Source organism: Thermobia domestica, unplaced genomic scaffold (assembly GCF_964235325.1).
Source record: "Thermobia domestica unplaced genomic scaffold, izTheDome1.hap1.1 HAP1_SCAFFOLD_226, whole genome shotgun sequence".
Taxonomy (NCBI): Eukaryota; Metazoa; Arthropoda; class Insecta; order Zygentoma; family Lepismatidae; genus Thermobia; species Thermobia domestica.
In genome coordinates this window covers 49,356-71,947 of record NW_027655946.1, presented here as the reverse complement: position 1 = coordinate 71,947, position 22,592 = coordinate 49,356, and the positions used below count along the sequence as shown (strand labels likewise).

The 22,592-nt window shown below is 37.6% G+C and overlaps 1 protein-coding gene across 1 annotated transcript in view; it reads right to left on the bottom strand.

Annotated features, from left to right (window-relative positions):
• Positions 1 to 9,675: 9,675 nt before the first annotated feature.
• LOC145676574 (E3 ubiquitin-protein ligase HERC2-like) overlaps positions 9,676 to 22,592 on the bottom strand; it is a 62,266-nt gene continuing 49,349 nt past the window's right edge. The window contains exons 18-20 of the mRNA XM_081747411.1: positions 21,369 to 21,523; positions 17,537 to 17,626; positions 9,676 to 10,767 (exon numbers count right to left, since the gene is read on the bottom strand). Coding sequence (XP_081603537.1) covers positions 10,576 to 10,767; positions 17,537 to 17,626; positions 21,369 to 21,523 — 437 coding nt within the window. The 3' untranslated portion in view covers positions 9,676 to 10,575. The remainder of the gene's footprint in view (positions 10,768 to 17,536; positions 17,627 to 21,368; positions 21,524 to 22,592) is intronic.

The following is a 22,592-nucleotide window of genomic DNA, read 5'->3' as shown; positions in this document are numbered from 1 at the left end:
AGTTTAAGTGCAATTAATTCAGCAGTAAATACGGAACACAGGCGATGCAAATTGAATTCTGAGCTGTCCTCATCGGTGACAAAGAACACATTAAAACGGGGTAGTGATCTAACAGTGCGGCAAATTCCTGCTGGTACACCTGGGAACTAGTAGCCAGTTTAGAATGTACAAACAAACTTAAATCATGGCGAGGTAGACAAAGCAGCCATGGTGAAACAGCACAAAAGTGAACCAACGAAAGAGGGGGCCACACGGAATCGTCAGCGAGGAAACTCACACGCCCGAATGTACCATGGACGTGTCGACCGAGGACGTGCAGCAAAGCGCTCGTAAATCCGACCACCACGGAGACATGGTCTAAAAGGGTGGTCTCAGGATAATTAAGAAGTCTCCTGCAACGATACGCTAAGCAGGGTCCATTGGCGTCAACACACAGGCTGGCAACGGGACTAGGACGGTAAGCGGCAGTAGCAATACGAATACCCAGGTGATGCACTGTATCAAGTTGTCGCAACAGAGAATCACGAGCAGATCCATAGGCAATACAGCCAAGTCTAACTTGGACCGAATTAGATTACGGTACAAATGAAGCAGAACAGAACGATCAGCACCCGATCAGCGGTGGGACAACACACGAAGGAGATTCAGAGCTCAAAGACAAGAGTACTTAAGATTTCGAATATGTGGTGCCCACGACAAGCGACGGTCAAACACCAGACCCAAGAAACGGACAGTATCAACAAATGACAAACGGGTGTCATCAAGATACAAGTCCGGTCAACAGTGCAAATACGCTGTCGGCAGAATAGAAGACACTGGGATTTCTAGGTAGAAAAGTGAAATCCCGCCTCATTCGGCCAGTGAACAAGACGATTGAGAGTCAGTTGAAGCTGTCGAGTAACGCCGCGAAGGTGGCGGGAGCGACAGATAATGACAAGATCGTCAACATAAAGCAGACCAGACACAGGATCCTGGATCTGAGAAAGAACACTGTTGACGGCGACAGCAAACAACGTGTCACTAAGGACACTGCCTTGGGGAACACCATTCTCTTGCACAAAGCGCTCTGAGAGACTAGATCCCACACGCACTCGAAAATGTCACTCGTTAAGGAAATTCGTAATAAATTGTGCCATACGTCCACGAAGACCCCAGTCACTTAATTGTTTTAAGATACCGTAACGCAAAGTGGTGCCGTATGCCTTTTCTGAGTAAAAAAAATATAAGATGTTCTCCGTTGAGAAAGACGTCCTGAATATGACTCTCGAGATAAGCGAGATTGTCAGTAGTCGAACGGAAACGACGAAATCCACTTTGAAACTTATCGTACGAAATAGGGAGAAGTCTGGGGCAGTATTGGAGGATTCACGAAGAGCAGAATCGAACTCAACAAGCGTGAGAGGGGCATTGTAATCTTCGCTGTTGGCGCTACGGAAGTTTAACGGGTTCCGCTCTAACCGGGTCCTAATACGAGCGAACTCAGTAGGGTAGTGTCCAGACTCAGAGATAGATGCAAAATACTGGCCCAAAATGTCAGATATGCCTTTAGTACACAATTGACAGATAAAGCAGGGACATCAACAGAAGAATTAGTTCCAGTAAGAGAGAGGACCCGACGCCACACAGTAGACATCGCTATGCGACTATTAATGGACGAAGCAATTCTTCCAGCTTTGGCGCCTCGAGAGTTTGATAAAACGTCTAGCTCGAGCACGTAGAAGGCGAAAGCGCTGGAGATTTGTCAGTGGGATGACGATTAAAAGTGGCAAGAGCGCGCCGACGAGCCAGGATAGCCTCCGCAGACCACCATGGAATACGCCGGCGGGAGACGACGCCGCCACATTCTGGAATGGAACCATGAGCAGCATCAAGAACAGTCTGCTCCAAAGCCTTTGCTACAGCATTTGCAGGAAGATCACGACAGTGGAACTCACTGAGCTCACGAAATTTACGCCAGTCAACACGCTTCAGATTGAAGCGGCGGAGAGGTAGAGGTGGTGCTACAGGGAGACGTCGAGGAATAGAGGAGAATGATCACTGCCACAGATCAGGATGTACTCTATGTCAATGAGGGCAACAGACCAGCAATGCACATGGAGAGGTCGAGACAGGAATAGGTACCATGAGCAGTGGAGAAATGTGTAGGGCTTCCATCGTTAAGAAAGAGGAATCGGCTCTCCTCAAGAAATTCCGTTACCTGACGACCGCGATCATTTGTACGCAGAGCCCCACAGGCGGTGGTATGCATTAAGGTCTCCGACCAGCAAAACTGGCGGCTCAAGCTGAAGCAGGTCTGCGGCTGAAAAGGCTTCCGAGTGATGAATGTATAACGAACAAATAGTAAGCGGACGAGGGAAGCAGACTCGCACCGCAACTGCTTGCAGTCGAGATACAAGGTCAGTCTGCCAAGAATAAACAGAATCGGAAACACATTTCGTCACGCCGCCAGCAGCGTGACCAGAATCTGACTTATCACATCTGTACATAGTATACCCAGTAAGTAGGAAGGACTGGATAGGATTAATTTTTTTTTTTTTTTTTTTTTTTTTTTTGCAAGCAGACAACTGGCGAGTGGTCGGAGACCAGTTGTGTCAATTCCCACGCTGACTACAGAAGCCATTGAGATTCCACTGAAGAAGCGCCATACTGGCTGAAATCAACGTTTAAGGCGAACTTTCCCACGAGGTCCAATTACAGGTCCTCCATCATATCAGACTTGGGAGAAACGGCAGGGGGCTTACTAACAGGGGTAGATTTCGTTCTCTTCGGAGAGAGAACCATGTCGTTCAGCCTGGGGATATGCTAAGTTTTAGGCCAGCCATGTAAGGTGATCGGAGATGGGCTGGAGTACGCCGAAGGCCACCACTAACACAAACACGGTTTTTTTGGGAAGTTCGCTCGTCGTTGCAACTGGGGTCTTAGAGTCACTACTATCCTCTGGGACTAAGTCTGTTTGGGTGGAAATGTCAAACATCTGGGTTGCTATAGATTTCCGAGAACTAGCTGCAACAGTAGCGAATGGGACAGAAAACGAGGAAGGAAGGCTTTCTTTCAAACGACGCTTAGCATCAGCAGCAGAAATCTTCTCAACAACCATGAGTTCTCGGATACGCTTCTCGCGCTGAAAGGCTGGACATTCCCGAGACCAAGCAGAATGCTCACAGTTACAGTTGACACAGAAGGGCTTGGTCCTTTACAGGGTTCCGCACCATGACTATCTTGGCCACAATCTGCACAAAGAGCAACACTCGCATTACACGACGTGCTGGTGTGCCAAAATGTTGACATTTAAAGCAGCGCAAGGGACTAGGTATATAGGACCGAACTTTCAAACTATAGTATCCAGCCTTGACGTACTCCAGAAGCGTGGGCAAACTAAAAGTAAGAATCAGTGACTGGGTACCGACGAGTTCACCTGACTTGTTACTTTTTATGCAAGCTACGTCTATAACGTGTTGGTCCGCTAAATCAGACTTACTGTCCTCCTCGGTGGCATTGTGGAGATCCCACGGGTCCAATAGCAGTTAACTTAAGTAGGTTCGCCGTTTGCCTCTCGTCTGTCGTTTCCACCAATAAGGTGCCATTACGCAATTTCTTGATGTCTTAAACCTGTCCGACATTATAAGTGATAACTTTATAACTAACAAAAGGGGATAAGCCCTTAATAGCACTCAGATGGTTTGCATCAGAATTGGCACTATCGTTTTTAACTTTATTTACAAGATATCGGATAATAGGGATCGCAATACTTGTCTTTTCCACTATCTCATTGTCACTTGGTTTGGGCTTCTTGCGCGAGGGGAAGCCCGGATCAATTTTTAGTGTTTTAGTACCCATAGAATAAAGATTTTAGATAAACATTTAGAAAGGGAAAAAGGGTGTGAACGTCACACCGGGGCGTTAGCGAGGAGTAACTTACGCTAACCTCTGGCAATCCTCTTGGCACGCCCGCACCGTAGGATCAGCGTGGGGCCGACACGGTCAAGGAAAATGGGAGTGCAAGAAAACCATTCCCGTCAACAAAAACGCGTGGCCCCGGAAAAGGAAGAAGGGAAACAAAAGGAAAGAAACCTGGCCAACAAAAAGATAGACCACCACCAGCCCAGAAATAATAAAACTAAACAAAAAGGTGCGGATTTTTTTGGATTCTTAATTTTGTCGTTTTTTGTAATTATTTTTAGTTTTGAGATTTTTTTGTTTTTTTATATTTTCAAAGACTCAACACTCCGGACAACACAAACACTGGACGCACACAACAGTAGGCCGGGTGGGTGCACGTCCTCTCCAAAGACGTCCACTAGACCTGCCTCTTCCCGACTCCCACCAACCACCCGCGAGTCCCGTAGCGGTATTCGCGGTTGAGAGAGCGTACAATGATGCGAAGATGAGGGGTGATAAATGAAGAATGAAGCCGCCCTCTCAGCTTCACCCCTCCCAGACGATGACGGTCCGCTACATGGAGGAGGTCAGTCTAATTACGTTGAATGGTATGTCCTCTAGATGACTGTATATACCTTGCGACGAACGAACAAACAGATAAACAGACATTCATATGTATATTCAAAAATCACTTTTTCGACACTTAGTAGTCATGAAACATAAATCTGTTGAAATCTCAAATTCGATAATTTTACGATCACCATACTTTCTTCTCTCCTGTTGTTGCTCGAAAGTAAAAATTCACAGAAGTATAATAACATATAAAAAGAACTTCAGACGTACAAATGGTAAGCCTATGTAAAAACTGTTATTACTATTATTTAATGAAAAAGTAAGGGAAGACAATATTGCACGAGGGGGGATCAGAAACTAAGTTTACAAGGCCGACATTTCTGGAGTTTCGTCTGCTTTAGAGGAATGAGAAGTGTGCGGTAATTTTAATACATGAAGTTAGCAACTGTGTAGTTTCAACCACCTAGTTGTAAGTAAACACAACTGGCGACTCGTTTGGAAAACTGGTCTCGCGAAGAAATCCACTCAGTTATTCGATTTCTGTGGGCGAAACATGTAACCGCGGCTGAAATTCACCGGTAGCTGGTAGAGGTTTACGAAGAGACTGTAATGTCTCATCAGCATGTCGCAGATGGCGTTGAAAGTTTACAGCTGGTAGAGAAAACGTCACCGACGAGGAGCACAGCGGCCGACCCAGCACGGAATCAGTAGTTTCGCTGCAACATCATCGACCACACTCCCTACAGTCCGGAGCTCACTCCAAGCGACTTTCACCTGTTCCCGCACTTGAAGGAGAACCTAGGAGGCCGTCGCTGGCTTCAGACGAGGAGGTGAGAGCACGTAAGGACAGAACAGTTACCAGGAGTCTTCAAACTCATCCCACGATGCGACAAGTGCCTCGACCGATATGGAGATTATGTCGAAAAATAACCAAATGTATGTACTATTGGCTGTATTGCTGTATTGCTTGGATGAAATATTATATACACGTTTCACTGCAGGTTTTGTAACCTTATTTTCTGATCACTTCTCGTGTAACCTTCCAGAACTCATGCACCGTTAAGTAATATCAACCTGCAAAACTACAATGAAATGCCATTATTTTTTAGTCAAGTAATGAATTTCTTCCAAAATTTTGAAAATTTGTGGGCTCTTGTTTGACAATTCTAAAAACTCATTAATACTCACTGTCGTATCCTCTTGCAATTGACATTCATACACATACCAAAGCCGTCTTAAAAAAATACATGGCGCGTTCAATGTACAAGGGAATCAAATCCACTTTTTTTTTTTTTTTTTTTTTTTTTATTTGGGACATATTTTATCTTTAAAATCTCTATCTGAAGCTCTTTCCAGAGCACAAAAGATTTGAGTGTAGGATATAAGTTCACCTGCAAAAAGTCAACCGGACATAAACTCATTGCCAGTCTTACGTTACAAGAACGGACAAAAGTTCCCCGGTTGTGCACATAAGATCACTTAAAAATAAAATATATAACTTTATTTATAATTATTTTTATATATAATTACATATTTGCTCAGTTCTACTTTTTGTTGTTATTAAATTAATGTTTCCGTTTCTTTCTCCTAATTGGATGTTTGTTGGTTGCAAACAGCTAATGTTTGTTTGGATCTCAATGTTTAATGTAAACAGTATATTGTGAACTGAAATTGCAAATTGTATAATTCAAATGATGTATTGTATTGCAATTTCATGTATTTCAAATTCCGTATTATGTACTACTTCGGCAAAGCTATGCTGTAATTATGATTATTGTAAATAGTATAGTGTAAACTGTGTACTTTCTATTATTGTGCAGAAAAAAATGTGTATTTGTTTAATATGCTGTTGTGTGTATAAATATACGGCATGTTCCCCAAATGTTCAAGTGTTACAGAGTTATCTACAAAAGTCGTCGGGGGGAGATTCATTCAGCTTATACAGAGATATTTTACCTACGAGGATTTTTTGGAGGTTCTTCAGCCCCTCTGTAGTGCTGTCACTGGTTATTTAGTGCAATTAGCAATAATCATTACGTATTTATTTCATTTTTTATTATCTTAGTTATTATTTTATAACACAATTTTATTATTTATGGTGAAGTTATGTCTGGTTAGCTTTTGCCAACTTTTATATTACTATAGGTGAGCTTATGTCCGTGCCCCAAAAGATTCATTTTCAGATATTGTAATTAACTCTTATAATGAAAAAAAGTAACTCTTCCATGTACTTAAGCGTACCGTACAAACTTCATGTCTCTTTTCCTCACTATTTATGTAAAAGGATTTGATTCTTTCGTACTCTGAACGCCTCATATTTTCCTCGTAACTTCTCACTGAGTTGCCAATCTCATTGTTACTTGCTAGCTTTTAGACGTCTGCCTAAACTTTACAACTTCAATTGGAATTCGTGGATTTTGGCACTTGTTCTGTATCCTTCCAGACTTCGCCTTTTCTAAATTCATATGTCGTCTTCGTTGATACTGTAATATTTATCATATGTCAAGTTTTAAAGGGGGAAAAGTTGCTGTAATCAAATCCGATGTCCATTAACATTGGCTGCATCGCCAGTATAGAAATAGCTCTCTTGTTATTGGTACATCTTTCAGGAAGCCGTTGGCGGCAATTTTGATTACAAAATGGCGAAAACTGAGCACGACTTTCTTTTTTCTTTAACATACGACATATTGCATATCAACGACGATGTGTTTTACGGCATTTCGCGTACTACGCTTCCGCTGTTATTTAATGTCAGTTGTTACATTTTGTCTATGATATCGAGAAATTACCAAGAAATTTGTGCAAAAATTTCGCTAAAAAATTTGTATTCTTCCTGTCTGTTACTCGCTCTTAGCTGTTTTTTTTACATTATATCTCGTATTTTCTTAAAGAAACTAAAGTGAACTTAAGAGAAATATCTAAATTGTACTTTTGTATTAACAAAGCACATAACTTGTAATCCTGTGCATTGCAGAAGCAAGCGATTATTATTATTATTATTATTATTATTATTATTATTATTATTATTATTATTATTATTATTATTATTATTATTTTAATAAAATGTTTTAAAATAAATCAAGAGGGGACCAACAGGAATATACAGAAATCTTACGTGCAATGATCACCTAGTACAGAATGCTGTGAGTTTTTCGAAAGAATATTATATAACGCTGAATGTACGGCCATAAGATTACTGCTCTCCCAAAGTTAACTTCCACCCGGAACATAGCGTCAGCTATAAAATACCATTTTGAAGGTACTGAGTTGATTATATCAAAAAGGCATTGTATGCAGATTTATACCGATGGTGTAGATTTATAATAGCGGTCTCAATAGAAATTTACTACATATACCGGGCATTTTAACATAATTGACAATTTAATACTTTCAATCATATAGGTTACCTTGCTTTTCTCAATGCAGATTACCATTAGTAGAGCATAACCGTTATAGCTATAAATACAGCATTTTATGAAATATATATATATATATATATATATATATATATATATATATATATATCCGTGCGAAAAACTTGCGCCAACCTGAGCTACATACTCAAAGGATTGACAGATTTAGGAACGTCAGCGTCGAGGCCATTTGAAGGGTAAGGGAAAAAAAGGATTGTCGCAAAACTGCATTTTCGAGAAAACGGCGTCTTAATATTGAAAACCGCGTAAAAAGACTTTGGTTAATGAAAACTTTTGCCCCTTTATACATGGACATTTCTACATCTACGCATGCATGGTATATAAAGTCAAATAGTACCAAGAGGCACCAACAGATAGGACAAAGCACCCGAGAAAGCACATATATGGACATTCCTTGTTTTTTCCCCTTACCCTTCATTTGTTACCGTCACGATGAAAACGACTGACGTAAATAAACTTTAATACTGCTGAAAAAGAAAAGTAAAAAAACTAAAAGAGAAAAAAATAACAAATATATCAAAATAACAAATATAACAAAAAATACTAAATGTATATAACAATAAAAATACTAAAATACAGCAATAACAATAAATACTAATAATAGTAACAATAGAGAAAATATATAACAATAAATAGCGAAAAAAGAAAAAAAGAATAAAAATTAAAGTACAGCAACATTAAATATACCAGGAAAAGGCTTTTAAAAAGCTCAGAGAACGTGAGCAATGTTAGAAGCGTGCGCAAAATAGAGGACACGCTCAACAATAGCAATATCACTGAACAATGCACAATCAAGTGTAAATGACATTACGTTCTCTGAGTTCTGAGTATTCAGGACATTCGACAAGAATTGTTGAATACTCAGTGGGACAATACATTCCTAACAGTATATGCGATTCAAAACACGCAACAAATAACTATGCGTCAGATGAGTGTGTCCGATACGTAAACGCATTAGGAGTACTTCATCTCGCCGACGAGAGCAAACGGATGTGTGCCATTCCCCAAGGTTTTGCTTAACTGCGTGAAGTTTTCATTTGCCTGGTCCCAGTTTACTTGCCAATGAGAGCGCATCAAGGTATGGAAATAGCTATAGAGACCGGTGCGAGGAAGACTACTCCAACGCAACTTCGGCCAAGGTGGTGTGCTTGGCAGCTGTGTCAGCACGTTCGTTTCCCCGAATGCCGACATGACTCGGCACTCAGCAAACAACAACAACAAAACCTTGTTGATGTACCTGATGGCATCTCACAAGGATGTTTTGAACGAGAGCGTGCTTACTGAAGACATTCTGTAGGCTTATAACTACGCTCTGAAAATCGGTGCGTAACGAAAGTGTAAGCGCATGGTCGAGGGCAAGCTTATTGCAGTTAATTCTGCAGTATATATTAAACACAGACGGTACAAACTGAATTTTGAGCTGCCCTCATCCTTAACAAAGGCACAGCCAACAGAATTCCCATTCTTAGATACGTCCGTATAAAACACATTAAAATCGGGGTAATGCTCTAATAATGCAGCAAACTTCACTCCAAAGGAGAAGTAATACTTATTATGGTGCAGATTGACGACACTTTGTGTTGATGATAAGGATTATTTGCGTAATAAATCATCGTAACAAATTTTGGGTTCGTGATTATAAACTAAACACAATGTCCTAGTGTTACATATTCACTTTCAAATGAATGCAATAACTTGTAGAGGTGTTAAAAGATTAGACATTATACAATAAAAAGGAGTTACTTGTAACTCTCATACTCATTATTTATTATGAAATAAAAGACAAAAATAAAGCATCAATATTTATTCATATATAAATACTTTCGTGCTGTTTAAAGTTATTTTCCCTATTTATGAGATTCATATGAAAGCAATATTTATGTTGGCAGTGAAAAAGAAACTTTGGCAAGCAATACAAATTGCAATAGCATATATGGAATAGCACAGTACATGTTGACTATTATGTTTTCAAAAGACTATAAATAATTCCATCAGAAAGAAATGTTTTTCAAATATGTGCATATTAAGTTATCAGTACGGTGGTTCGTTCACTGCATAGGAAACTTATCATTACGGAACATAATAATAAAGATCTTTCTCATCCTTATGGATGTGCAACTCTACAATATAACAGTAATAAATTATTTACTTATTTGCAGGCTCGTTTTAAATATTTCTATAAGCAATTCTTAACGGAAAGCAAGATTTAAATATAGAAATAAATAATGAAATATACAAATACATTCTTCTTTCTTATCATTCTCGCTTGATTGACCTATCACTTTGCAAATATTTACACTAATTAAAAAATTATAAACACTGTTAATAGATTTCTCGCGCTCTCTCCCTTTCGTTTCTTCTCTTTCCAGTAAAATATTCTGTTACTCCCATATTTTTTCCCCCTCAATATATGTATACAATACTCTGTGCATTTCTTTTTTTTTACAGTCTTATAATACAAATTGAAACTCAGAACATACAGTCATACAATACCGTTACTGTACCTTATATTTAAATTAAATAGAGAACTTCCAATTACACGAATAGATTCTGAAAATAACAGTAACAATAACTGAGAACTTTCTTCTGAAGGGAAACGAAAAAAAAGTTCGTAACATGACATAAGTATAATAAGAAAGGAGTGAAACGTATCCAAAACCTTTACAAACTAAAAATAATACGTTAATTGTCATCCTGAACAAACTGACACACAATCCATCACAGGCTCATCACTGTCAATGCTCTCCAAATCGTCGCTGTCACTGTTACTTGAAGAGTCAGGGTCCACGGCGCTTCCTGTCATGGCAACACGAGCATATTCATCGGTATCAATGGATTTGCAAAAGTGGATTGCGTACTTCAATTTCTCACGCAAAACAGCCTGCAAAATTAAAAAAAGAAATCAACATGTCTTGCGTTGCTTTTCATATATATGTTAGGGTAAATCAACTATCGTAGTTCTATAATACTAACATTATTTAAAAATTTTCCTTTCTTTCTAGTTCTTGATAACCTTACTAACGTGGAGAGCCCAAGAATCTATCTCCCAGGCAACGAAAGAGCACGTCTTTTCAATTTAAAATCATTTTATATTTAAACACAATTTTTCTTAGAATTAATACAATTATTTGAGCAATATTTCAGTTATTATCCTGAACTTATGTAGACTTTCTAGAATGTCTGCAAAATTTGGTTAATCATCTGGATGAGTTCCAGATTTGTATTCCAAATTTTGATTTTACTTATCGCTTAACGAACTTGTGTATGGGTCCACTCAATTGGTAAAACAACATTCTTTCAATTTATGGATTATCAAACGCTCTTCGATTATTATTTTAGCTTTTTGAAGATAAAAAGTCAGTATGATACAATACATTTATCACCTTCACCCCCCAAAATTATGAATTATATTTTCTGCTACTGGAACAGCCGTTGCATTCTTTGTTGCATAATAGTCTTTGTCCAGTTTCAAATATAATTACAAATCACTGCACAAAATGTGATTATATCTGCCCGCACGTATAACTTACAACAAATTAAATTGTGTTATATGTTTTCACTAGCAGAATATCAGTTCTTCACACGGGGAGGATACGTTTCATTTTGGATATAAGTACTAATGGGGGCTGTTTTGGGATTTAAACTGCATCAGAAGCGTCACTGTTCGTCTCAGTGACCCCGAAAATTATGGATTCGACACTAATATCGCTCATTTTCGATCATTTTTATGTCTCTCTCCCCTCCCCCAAGCTGCGTCGCTGAAATGGAGTTAAACGGCATCAGAAGTGTCACTGTTCATCTAAGCGAACCTAAAAACTATGGATTCAACACTAAATCGGTCATCTTCGATCATTTCTAAATATCTCTCCCTCCTCCTTCCCTAAGTTGTACTCAAAGTGAAATGATAAAAACTATCCCCTTCCCGAACCTCATCTATGTGGCAAATTTGATAGAGATTGGGCTCGTGGTTCAAGACTTAAGTCACAAACATAGTGACTATCATTTTTATAAATATAGATTAGAGTGAACTTTTTATTACTCGTTAGCAAATACAGTATCCATCTTGCATATATTTATCAAAAGTAAGATTTTAGTTAAGATATGACATACTAATCCTTTTTATTTCACGCTCTTCTCCTTATCATGAGGTTTCTCAACATGGGGGTCACGAAGGTAGGTGAGAAGATAAATAGAATCTAGTAATGGAAAAATATATTTCTAAAGAATATTTTTGAATTTCTTTTTATAGACGTATTTTTACTTCCATACTTATTGTAAAATGCAGCAAGAATATGAAACAAATAAAGAATCATTTAAAACAGAATAGAAACTCGTGAAAAACTGCATACTGAAATCGATCCCCGACCAAGTAAGTTTGTGGTGAACAACATCGTGTCCGTGAGCTTTCTCTGGGTACTCCCGTTTCCTTCCACTTGCTCATTCCACCACTTCTTCCATCATCATTCACTTGCCTTAATCATGTCTCTCTCAGCCTACCTAAAGGACATAATCATTCACTTGCCTTAATCATGTCTCTCTCAGCCTATCTAAAAGGCATAATCATTCACTTGCCTTAATCATGTCTCTCTTAGCCTATCTAAAGGGCATAATAATTCACTTGCCTTAATCATGTCTCTCTTAACCTATCTAAAGGGCTTGCCTTAATCATGTCTATCTTAGCCTATCTAAAGGGCATAATCATTCACTTGCCTTAATCATGTCTCTCTTAGCCTATCTAAAGGGCTTGCCTTAATAATGTCTCTCTTAGCCTATCTAAAGGGCATAAACATTCACTTGTCTTAATCATGTCTCTCTTAGCCTATCTAAAGGGCATAATTATTCACTTGCCTTAATCATGTCTCTCTTAGCCTATCTAAAGGGCATAATCATGGGACGTTAAACTGAAATATTTGATTTCATTTTCTTTTTCAATGCAGTTTCCTGGGTTCATCCAGAACATGGATCATCTTCAACGTTGGATCAAGCCTAAATTCAATAATGCATATTTACTACTAGCAGAATATCCGTTCTTCGCACGGGGAGAATACGTTTCATTTTGTACATAAAGGGCTGAATTTGAATTTAAATGACATTGAAAGTGTCACTGTTTATCTCCGTGAACCCGAAAACTATAGATTCGACACTAATATCGGCCATTCTTGATTATTTTTATATACCTCCCCCAAGTTAGGGACTGAATTTGGATTTAAACGGCATCGGGAAATGTCTCAGTGAACCCAAAAATATGGATTCGACACTAATGTCGGCAATTTTTATTATTTTAAAATATTTCTCCCTCCCCTAAACTGCACCCTCAAAATGAAATGATAGAAACCATCTTAGTCCCAAATCTCATTTATGTTGAAAATTTGATCGAGATTGGTCGGGTGATTCAAGAATTATTAAGTTACAAACATATTCACTTTCATTTTTATACATATAGATAGTATATACTCAAATTTTCCATTTTGTGATTCACTCTGCAGGTAAAAAATCCAGCTAATGTAGTATAGCATTGTACTCAACATTCACAAAAATACTCAGCTCTAAACTCAAGGAACAACGAATTTACTATTTATTTTCAAGGTTGCATCTGTGAAAAAAAAAAAAAAAAAAAAAAGCCACTGTATGACCTATACTAAATAAACAATTTAAATTAAACTTTACAGGCAGGGTGAGAAATTATCACAGTCAAAGTAGCGGGGAAGAGGGGACATGAATGTTTAAAAATAGAAACTCTTCGCTCTGAAATGCTTCGATACAGAGAGTTCACATATTTGAACATCTACAATTATTGAACTATGTGGAATTAGAGATGATGCAACCACTAGTTTACCCATTAAATACATTTGAAATACGAGTTAATTACATATGAATTACTGTCATTAATCTGCAAACTTACGGCAATAGTGTCACTTTATTCACCCTCCAGTACCTTATTAGTAGGGAGAACTTTATTCCAAAAATATTAAGGAGGAAAAGCTCTCTCCATGCCCTTAAGATTTCACACCCTGCTTAAGGGATACTCTAGCAACGAGATTCATGCAGTAACTTTCAATAGCTAGCAGGATGCTACAGTGATGAATAGGCTATATTGCTTTAATAAAGATGAGCGCGCAGAATAATGAGCAGTACAACAATCACAGTCTAATTCGGACGTACTAGACTACGATATAAACATTACGGAATACGACGAAGGAAGGGATAAGTTTTACGTCCCACACTTATGCCGGCTAGGCTAAAGGAGACGGTGATGATAAAAAATGAATTAAAATGTGGAATGAGGAAAGTGGGAGGAAACGGGAAAACAACGAGAACATCCACGCATACGGTGTTTGTTCACCACAAAGTTCACTTGGCATGAGCGGGGATCGAACCAAAGACCCCATGTTACAAAAATGAACGCTGTACTACTGAGCCACCGCAGCCCCCGACCGAAGGGAAAGAATATTAGGAAAATTTCAGAGCGAAAAGTCATGGAATCCAGATTACAAATGTGACTTGCCACAATAAGCTAAGGTCAAAGACCAGAGTCAGATAGCGGACTGAATCTATGAAGGAGAGACGAGTGCCACTCAGATACATGCATGTATTAACAAGGCAATATGTTAGAAATAAAAGTATACACACTGTTTTTCCTGTAGAAAATCGGAAGCCTGTCTAATGAGAAGAACGTAAATCTCAGTTGAAGCTATCGAGAAATCGCGCAGATAAAGAAAACAAAACCAAATAATAAATAATCAATTGCAGTAAATTGTAGAAGGAAGCTCGGAACTGCACCAGAACAATGTTGATGGATAGTGTTAAGATTAAAAATTAAACGAAATTTTTGGTTTACGTCCCATGGTTATGGCCTGTAAGACTAAATAAAGCGGACGATTAACCCTGATGTCTTCTAGCCACCTGCTTGATAATTTATGTCTTCTAGTTTCGATCTTCTAACCTGGTCGAAATGTAAACAAATTATAATGATACGAAATTAACAAAATATTGGCTACTTACCAATGAATCCTCCCTTGAAAAATTTAAAAATTTTTGACGTTTCGGAACCCTCAGCTGGTTCCTTCCTCACTGGCAAGGTAAAAAGGATTAAAACGGAAAGGAGATAAAAGGAGTAAAACAAGGAATACATACCACTATATAAAAATAACGTACAAAAAAAGAGATCCTGAGATGAAAAGAGCAGAGTGAAAAAAGAATGAACTGAATAGAAAAGAACGTGGTGTCTATGTTAGGCCACTGTTTCCAGATCCAAAGTATGCATCAAAGGTAGGTATCCAAGCTCGATCTCATCCGCCAATGTACAAGGCCAATATTTGGAAGAACTTCTTTCGTAGAGCATTATTAATTTATGACCGTCAAAAAGATCTCAATGAAGAAATACAGTTTTTATATAAAATAGGACAAGAAAACGGTTATAAGCTGTGTATTTTACAAAAATGGTTTAATCAAACCATAGACCGCTGCAAGTACCCAAAACTGTAACTTCCAAAGAAGCAAAAACTTGGATTGGAATTCCTTATTTTCCACAACTTTCAACAAAAATTCAACATATTCTTGCAAAGCGTAACATATCTGCTTCAAGTATTACCCCCAAAAGTTTACAAAAACATTTCACTGAATTTAAAAACTATTTTGTCGATCCATTAAATAAGGCAGGTATTTACCGCGTCCATTGCGGTGATTCCTCATACATTGGCCGAACTAAACGTAATATTAACACGCGCGTGAAGAAACATGTTAGACAATCAAAAAAGTCACAAGAAGAAGGCATGTCGGGTTTGGCGCTTCATCTAAAACAACATTCACATAATATAAAACAGGTTAGGGTAATAGGTTCAGCAAAATAAATAAATAAATAAAAAAAACAAAAAAAAAAACGGGAAATTAAAGAATCGTTTTTTATTCATAAATACAAACCTGCATTGAACCTTGATATTGGCAACATTGATCGAGCTTGGGTACCTACCTTTGATGCATACTTTGGATCTCGCAATAGTGGCCTAACATAGATATCATGTTCTTTTTTATTCAGTTCATTCTTTTTTCACTCTCCTCTTTTCATCTCAGGATCTCTTTTTTCGTACGTTACTTTTATATAGTAGTATGAATTCCTGGTTTTACTCCTTTTATCTCCTTTTCGTTTTAATCCTTTTTACCTTGCCACTGAGGAAGGAACCAGCTGAGAGTTCCGAAACGTCAAAATCTTTAAATTTTTCTAGGGAGGATTCATTGGTAAGTAGCCAATTTTTTGTTAATTTTGAATATCCCCCCATGCGTCCATGTAATTATATAGTGATACGACTTTACCTGAGGTATTAAGTCTGATATCACTATGATTTCATTTACAGTTTCCAGTAGGAGTATTCGATTTATTGGATGCACTAAAATGAACGTGCATTGTGACTAGTTAAAATGAACATCAAGAAATAACATTTGATATCAAAATCGTTACTGAAAATAGCAATTTTTATATGTCAGTGAGCTGAAAATAATTGCAAACGAAGTGTTAAAGTGAATAAGATTTTAAAAAATCTAGTGAAGTCCAAATTCGGAGTTCATTTTCTTCACAGGATTTACGTAAGCAGGTAACAATGATATTCTAGGAGCTCCAGTCTACAAAAGGTTAACAAATGGTTGCGAACATGACTCCAGAGCAAGTCGAAATATCACCAGAAACTAACAGAAAAGGATCACGAATGCACAGGTTTGTCATTTTATCAATTTAAGCTGCGCCCCATAGCATCTATCAGTACACCATAGCTCAGTAATTTCGTGTGGACGGGAGTAATCTGAAATATGAATGAGACCTTTCCGATCATACACGCGCCGACATTAGAAACAGTAAATAGTACCATCATCTCCTGTATTTATGGAAAAGTTACTTTTGATGGAATCCCTTTCTCTCTTGGGTTCATAGACCTTCCCAAACATAACAGTAAAGAAGGGCAGCGGTGGCTCAGTGGTAGAGTGTTCACCTCTGGTGCATCGGGTTCTTGTTTCGATCCCAGTTCACGCCAAGTGAGCTTTGTGGTGGACAAACACCGTGTGTGGGGTTTTTCTCAGGGTTCTCCCGTTTCATCACACTTTCTTCATTTTACAATTTCATTCATTTCTCACCATCACTGTTTCCTTTAGCCTAGCCGACATAATCGTGAAACGTAAAACTTAAAGATTTTCGTAACATGTTTGCAAGGGTTTGTAAAAGTAGAAGATATTTCCAAGAGTTTGTAAGCAATGGAGACGATAGCCAAATGTTCACGTGTCCAACATACGGAGGTAAATTTAACATTACCAGCATAAGAATAACATTGCTGTAATGCTGCCCCGTTCCAAGATAAACGGCCGCCAACGTACAGAGTAATAGCTAATGCATATCTTATGGTAAAACACAAGTTCCGCAACAATAAAGCCAATTTAAAGGATGGCCAAGTTAACAGATTTTACTGTACACACTTGTTTCCATTTATTAGTTCACGCTTTGTTTAAGGCTTTCTTATGTTTGTACGCGTTTTTGTTACGTGTTAAAATTTCATCGTTACATACAAAGATGTAAAACTTCAAAGAACGTGATAAGTCATTTTATTTGAGATAATACTAAATACAAAGAAATAGAATTTGATTTTATTTTATTACTTTAAGCAACTTACCTTGCATGAATAATTTGGCATCTTAAGAAGAAAGAAGCATGTGTAACTTTCTGGTAAGAAATGGTCTGGAGGGTTGTATTTGTCAAGCACCTACAGGAATAACATTTATAACATTAATCACTTATAGAAGACTTCTAAAAAAATTATAATTTTAAAAACTTAACAAATACTTATCTATCTACACAGGAATGCTATATTTAACAGAAATCTAATGTGGCATTTACATATCTTCTAAATTTTTATATAAAAACGAAACTGGTTTCGTTATTCGCTTTGACATTGCTGTAAGAAAATCGAAAAGACGTCGAACTTCTCTGTATGTCATTTACGAAGTTCTTAATTGCTGTACATATACTTTCCACAATATACTTTTTCCACAGTACCTGGTAATCCATGACAAAACACATTGTAAGTATTGCAAGAACACGTTCTTGTTTGGAAATTTTTACAGTACTACTCTGCACACTTTATATCGTGATATACAAAAGAAATTTTCACGAAGGTACTGCTGCTAAAGAAATTTTCACAAAAGTACTGTTGCTGCAACAGGGAAGGAAAGCGATCAATATTCTACATTTCAAAACTCGTAATTTTTTCATCATCCTCTGTACACAATCCTTGAAATTCTCCCTTTTCATATCTTGAGATGAAGTGAGCAGGGTGGCTCATGAAAGCTCGTGTTCGAAATAACAACTAAACTAGCAGAACTCCTCTGAAAACACTGACATAGAAGCAATACACACGATTTTGCATGGTCACCTGAACGTATGGAAGCTCTCAGGCCGTTGAATCTCTCACAACCTAACCAAAACTCAAAGATAAGTTCACATCAACTAGTGTAAAATAATGTTTAAAAAATTCAACAAGGTAAGTAAAATTTGGTGTACTACCTTGTTACAGGGGAGGAAACTTGGATCTATTCATACAAACCCGAAACTACACAGCAATTCACTGTCTGGGTGTTTCAAATTGATCTGAAACCATCAATAGTTGTTTGTTCAAGGAGTACTGCCAAGCAAATGATTGCTTGTTTGTTCGGTTATACTGGACATGTGGCAACCATAGCTTTAGAAGATCGAAGGACAGTTAATGCTAAGTAATAGACAACAATTTGTTTGTCAGAGATAATCAATGAACTATATAAAACAAACCCAAATCGTCCCATTATTCTTCACCACGACAACGCCGGTTACTACTCAGCACGCCAAACAGTTGCTCTTTTGTCCAGTAAAAATGTCGAATTAATGACTCATTGTCCGTCCTCATCTGATTTATCACCTAATGGCTTCTTTTTGTTACCATACATGAAAATTAAGATGCGTGATTTGTGTTGCCTGAAGCAACTGTTGACGCATTCCGAACAGCAGAATTTTGAGGTAGCAAAAAAGTGGGGAAAAATGATTTTAAAATTGATTTAAGCATATGAAAAAGTGTATCGATGTTGAAGGTGAATACTTCGGAAAACAATGCAGCCATTTCTAGAATTTCATATGTCTCGTTTCATATTAATTGCAGAAACTCTTCAACAAATCTCGTATAACAAGTTGCGTTATATAGCAGAAATAATTGAAATTATATAAATATCAAGTTGTCATGTAATTCCATTTTAACTGAGAGGTATGTAATTACTACTTCGTATTGGCACAATTTGTTATATAATTTCAATAACCTTTCATTGTGTTGCTGAAAACAAGCACGTGAAGAATTTGTTGCAAAATATAGTTAAAAGCCTGTATTTGATCCTGAAGGAGGATACATAATCTAAATAACTGAAATAGTTATGTTGAAAAGATATTGTTCACACAGTAGTACTAGGGAATTTATTTATTTTTATTTATTTATTTAATTAATTTTATTTATTTATTTATTTTAATATTAAAAATATGTTTCTTACATTCTATAAGAAGATATTTTAACAAGTTGAAAATATTGCTATTAAAGCTTAAATATGTATTTACACATAAGTAGCGCTTTATCAATATGATAAGGAAAGTGTAGCAGCCCTCTTACAAGACCGGACAAGTTACTATATAACTCAAGTATTACTAAGGAACAGTTCATAATTTAACTACTGAGATTTTAAAATGAAGAAAGAATTCAGTCCCGTTCCAACCAGAATTTCTTGCTAAAATTTCATCGTTATGATCTTAAATACGATCTATGATTTTGGAATTACTAAGGCACCAAACAGTAAACAAAATCAAATTGTGTACAGCTTAGCCTCTACAAGTTTCCAATTTTTATCAGTACTAACAAATTATCGATCGCCGATAACACTCAAACATGAAACACAGGTTAATAAGAAAATATTATATAAAATAAAGAGGTACATTATTGTCTATTTGATAGAATATCTCTGTCAACATGTATTTGTGTCATCTACTCCGTGGATAAAATATGTGTTATCACGTTACCAAATTACGACAATTAACTCACATATTTAATTTTGTGAGTTCTCTTTTATGGGCAAAATAATATTTATATATTTGGTCTAGGAAATAATTCGTGCGGGTGGACAAGAGATGGCGCAACGAACGGAGCGTCCCACAGTTCCGTGTATCCACACATGTGTTGCAAACCCCTGTCATCGCGTATCGTTCGTAGTATAGGGCAGTGGATTAAAGCGTCAACAACACCAGTTTGTAGTTAAGTGAACATGGCGCAATTTGTGCCTGATAAAGTGTTTTTGCGGGGTGTCCTGCTGCATTACTTTAACATGCAGAAAAGTGCGACTGAAAGTCATCGTATTTTGGTGGAAGTGTATGGTGACCATGCTCTAGCTGAGCGAACGTGTCAGAATTGGTTTGCACGGTTTAGAAGTGGTGATTTCGGCTTGGCAGACCAAGAGCGAGCTGGACAGCCAAAAAAATTTCAAGACGAAGAATTGACAGCATTGCTCGAGCAGGATTCGTGTCAAACGCAGGAACAACTTGCAGCAGCATTAGGCGTTGATCAAACAACAGTCTCCAAACGCTTGAAAGCCATGGGAATGATTCAAAAGATGTCACATTGGGTTCCACATGAATTGAAAGACAGAGACGTTGAAAGACGAAAAACCATTTGCGAATTGCTGCTTCAACGACAAAGCAGAAAGGGGTTTCTGCATCGAATTATTACGGGTGATGAGAAGTGGATCCATTACGAGAACCCTAAACGAAAAAAGGCCTGGGTGAAACCAGGTGAACCAGGTCCATCACAACCAAAACGAGATATTCACTGTGCAAAGGTTATGCTGTGCATATGGTGGGATATGAAAGGTGTGGTGTACTATGAGCTGCTGCAACCGGGTGAAACTATGAATGGAGAACGTTATCGACGACAATTAATGCGTTTGAAGCAAGCTCTGGCCAGAACACGACCAGAATGGGAGAACAGACATGATAAACTTATTGTTCAACATGATAACGCTCGCCCACGTGTCGCAAAACCGGTCAAAACCTATTTAGAAAATGTCGGATGGGAAGTTTTACCCCACCCGCCGTATTCACCAGACATTGCTCCTTCGGACTACTACTTGTTCGATTGCATGAACAACGATTTGAATGGACAGCGGTTTACTTCTTCAGAAGATATCGAAACATGGGTCTCTGACTGGATCGCTTCCAAGGATGAGGACTTCTTTCGCCACGGAATCCGTACATTGCCTGACAGATGGGCGAAAGTGGTGGCTAGCGATGGACAATATTTTTCTTAAGGTATTTATGTATTTTGTGTTTGTACTACAGCTTCAATGTGTGCGTACCAACCGCACGAATTAATTCCTAGACCAAATATGTCACATATGAACAATAAAAATCCTTTGTTTCATTTTCTCCTAATGATTAAGGCATACCTGCAACACAAAATCCCTTCCTCTAAAATCAGCGATTGTTCTTGGAAGTCTTGTCCTACCCCACACAAAACGCAGGAAAAGCGAACGCTCTTGATTGGTAAATTCTTCCATTACCTCCCAGAACCACTGAACAAGAGATGACTTAGAATCTACACCTGTAATAAAATCAAAGTATAATAATTAGAATGGTGAAATATTGTTAATTAAATTGATACAATGAATTAAATATGAAGCGAGCAGTGAAGAACTTGATTCTTCATTATTATTAACGTGTAACGATCAAAAAGAAAAAAATCGAAGACAAGACATACCAATCGGTAGGTATTCTTGAGCTGAACAAAATTATACACGGTAGTATAAAAGCCTATGTGTAGTTTTCGAGAAAATCGAGATTTTTTTTTAAACGTAAAAATTGATGCAATACAAGAACAGCGCCACCTATTACGATGAAACTAGGAATGGCCAATTCCGGAATTTTTACTTTTCGGAATCTGGAAAGTAAAATCGGAAAAATTCCGATTTCGTAAAAATTTCGGATTTCGGAAAAAATCTGTCGGAAAATTTCCGGAATTTAAAAAAAATGCTATTTCGTAAAATTCTGGAATTCGGAAAACTTCCGATTTTTTCCAAATTTCGGAATTTTTTCTGAATTCGGGATTTTTTCCAAATTTCGGATTTTTTTCGAATTCCAAATTTTTTACGAAATCCGCATTCCACAAAATTTTGGCCATCCCTAGATGTAACTGATTCTGATTACTCCTATCAACGTTTTCAATATAATGCTAGCAAGATGACAGTACACAGCATGGTTAATGATGGATCGATGAGTTAAGGAAGTAATGGGGACATCAGCAGCTAGGCTATGTGTCCCCCGCTACGACAAACAAGACTGGTCAAGCTCAGACTACCGCAAATAAACTTTGGAAAGAATCACTGTAAAATATAAGAAATAAAACAAGTGCTAAAATTAAGAGCAAACGTCAGAATCAAGAGTTAAAAGAATAAATAGAAATAAAGAATACAATAGAAAAAAAATCAGAAAAAGGGCAGAATAAAAGATAAAAGTGCAGCAACAGAAATAAAATAGCAAAAGGACTAAAAAGAGCTCAAAGGACGTGAGCAAAGTCGGTAGCGTGCACAAACGCAAGTACACGTTTAACAAAATCTGGAGAATTCCAAAATGCACGGTCAAGTATAAGCGGCATCCGTGACGTTCTCTGAGAA